The following is a 975-nucleotide window of genomic DNA, read 5'->3' as shown; positions in this document are numbered from 1 at the left end:
GTTTATTTTTGTGGATGAGGAGTCGAGGAGGAATGTGCAGTCATCTTTGAGTAGGTAGTATTTATAATTGAGTACTAATACACTCCTAAGTGGGAAACCATTTAGGTTTTGATTGGTGTGAACAGGTTTGCAATAAAATATAGCGTGGTACAGTAATTTGGAATGCGACGGGACGCAAGCTCAAAATTGATTGACGGTTCTAGTTTTGAAGTGCGACACTATTCCCGGATGGCGTAACGTGGGCACGCATTCTCGGCCACGTACGTGTCATTTGCACCATAGGGTGCACGGCAAATAGGCGATGTCAGCCATCAACCATGCGCGCTCATTATTACCATCGCGCATGCTTCTTTTAATTACATTGTGTGCCCGTCCTCCTCCGCGAACAGCAAGCGCTGCGGCTCCGATACCGGCACTTACAGCTGGAGCACTTTGCCGTACTAGATCCTATGCGTGGGCATGGGATGCACGGTGCTGATGTGGTGGGGGAGCGCCGGCGGCGGGCCTTCGTAGTCGCAGACGGGCACGGGGCATTTGCAGGGTGCAAGCGGACACGCGTTCTGGTTATCGGTGAGCTTGTGGTAAGTGACATAGAGCCCACAGCCTTTGTGCGGGCACTCCACCCTCACCGAGGAGAGGACGACGTCCATGGTCGTGTTCCGCACGTCAAAGCCGCCGTCGCGCTCGCACTTCTGGCATTGCCAATGGTTCTCGGGGTGCTCACCGCAACAGTCCGCACAAGCCATGTGCCCTCCCTTGCACTTCACAAATCGCCGGGTCCTCCGCGCTCGCACTTCTGGCACTGTCACTGGTACCCGGGGTGCTCACCGCACCTGTCCGCACAGGCCATGTGCCCTCCCTTGCACTTCACAAATTGTCGGGTCCTGTTCCATCGGCATCATATCGCCCTCCTCGTGCACCACCATCTCTCCCTTTAGGGCCCTGGCATTAGAAAGTTTTACCATCACATATTCA

At 54.6% G+C, this 975-nt stretch overlaps 1 protein-coding gene across 1 annotated transcript; it reads right to left on the bottom strand.

Annotated features, from left to right (window-relative positions):
* Positions 1-440: 440 nt before the first annotated feature.
* Positions 441-746, bottom strand: LOC147979421 (uncharacterized). Its single transcript, XM_087515202.1, has one exon. The coding sequence runs from the start codon at positions 744-746 to the stop codon at positions 441-443; it is 306 nt and encodes a 101-aa protein (XP_087371328.1).
* Positions 747-975: the final 229 nt, after the last annotated feature.

This window comes from Triticum urartu, chromosome 3A (assembly GCF_056163025.1).
Source record: "Triticum urartu cultivar PI428250 chromosome 3A, HENAU_Tu73, whole genome shotgun sequence".
NCBI lineage: Eukaryota > Viridiplantae > Streptophyta > Magnoliopsida > Poales > Poaceae > Triticum > Triticum urartu.
Note: the sequence above shows the minus strand (reverse complement) of the source record. Positions and strands in the feature narration are given on the sequence as shown.

Bases quoted from the DNA above. Each gene is read 5' to 3' on its own strand.
- LOC147979421 (XM_087515202.1), bottom strand. From the start codon at position 746: ATGGCTTGTGCGGACTGTTGCGGTGAGCACCCCGAGAACCATTGGCAA.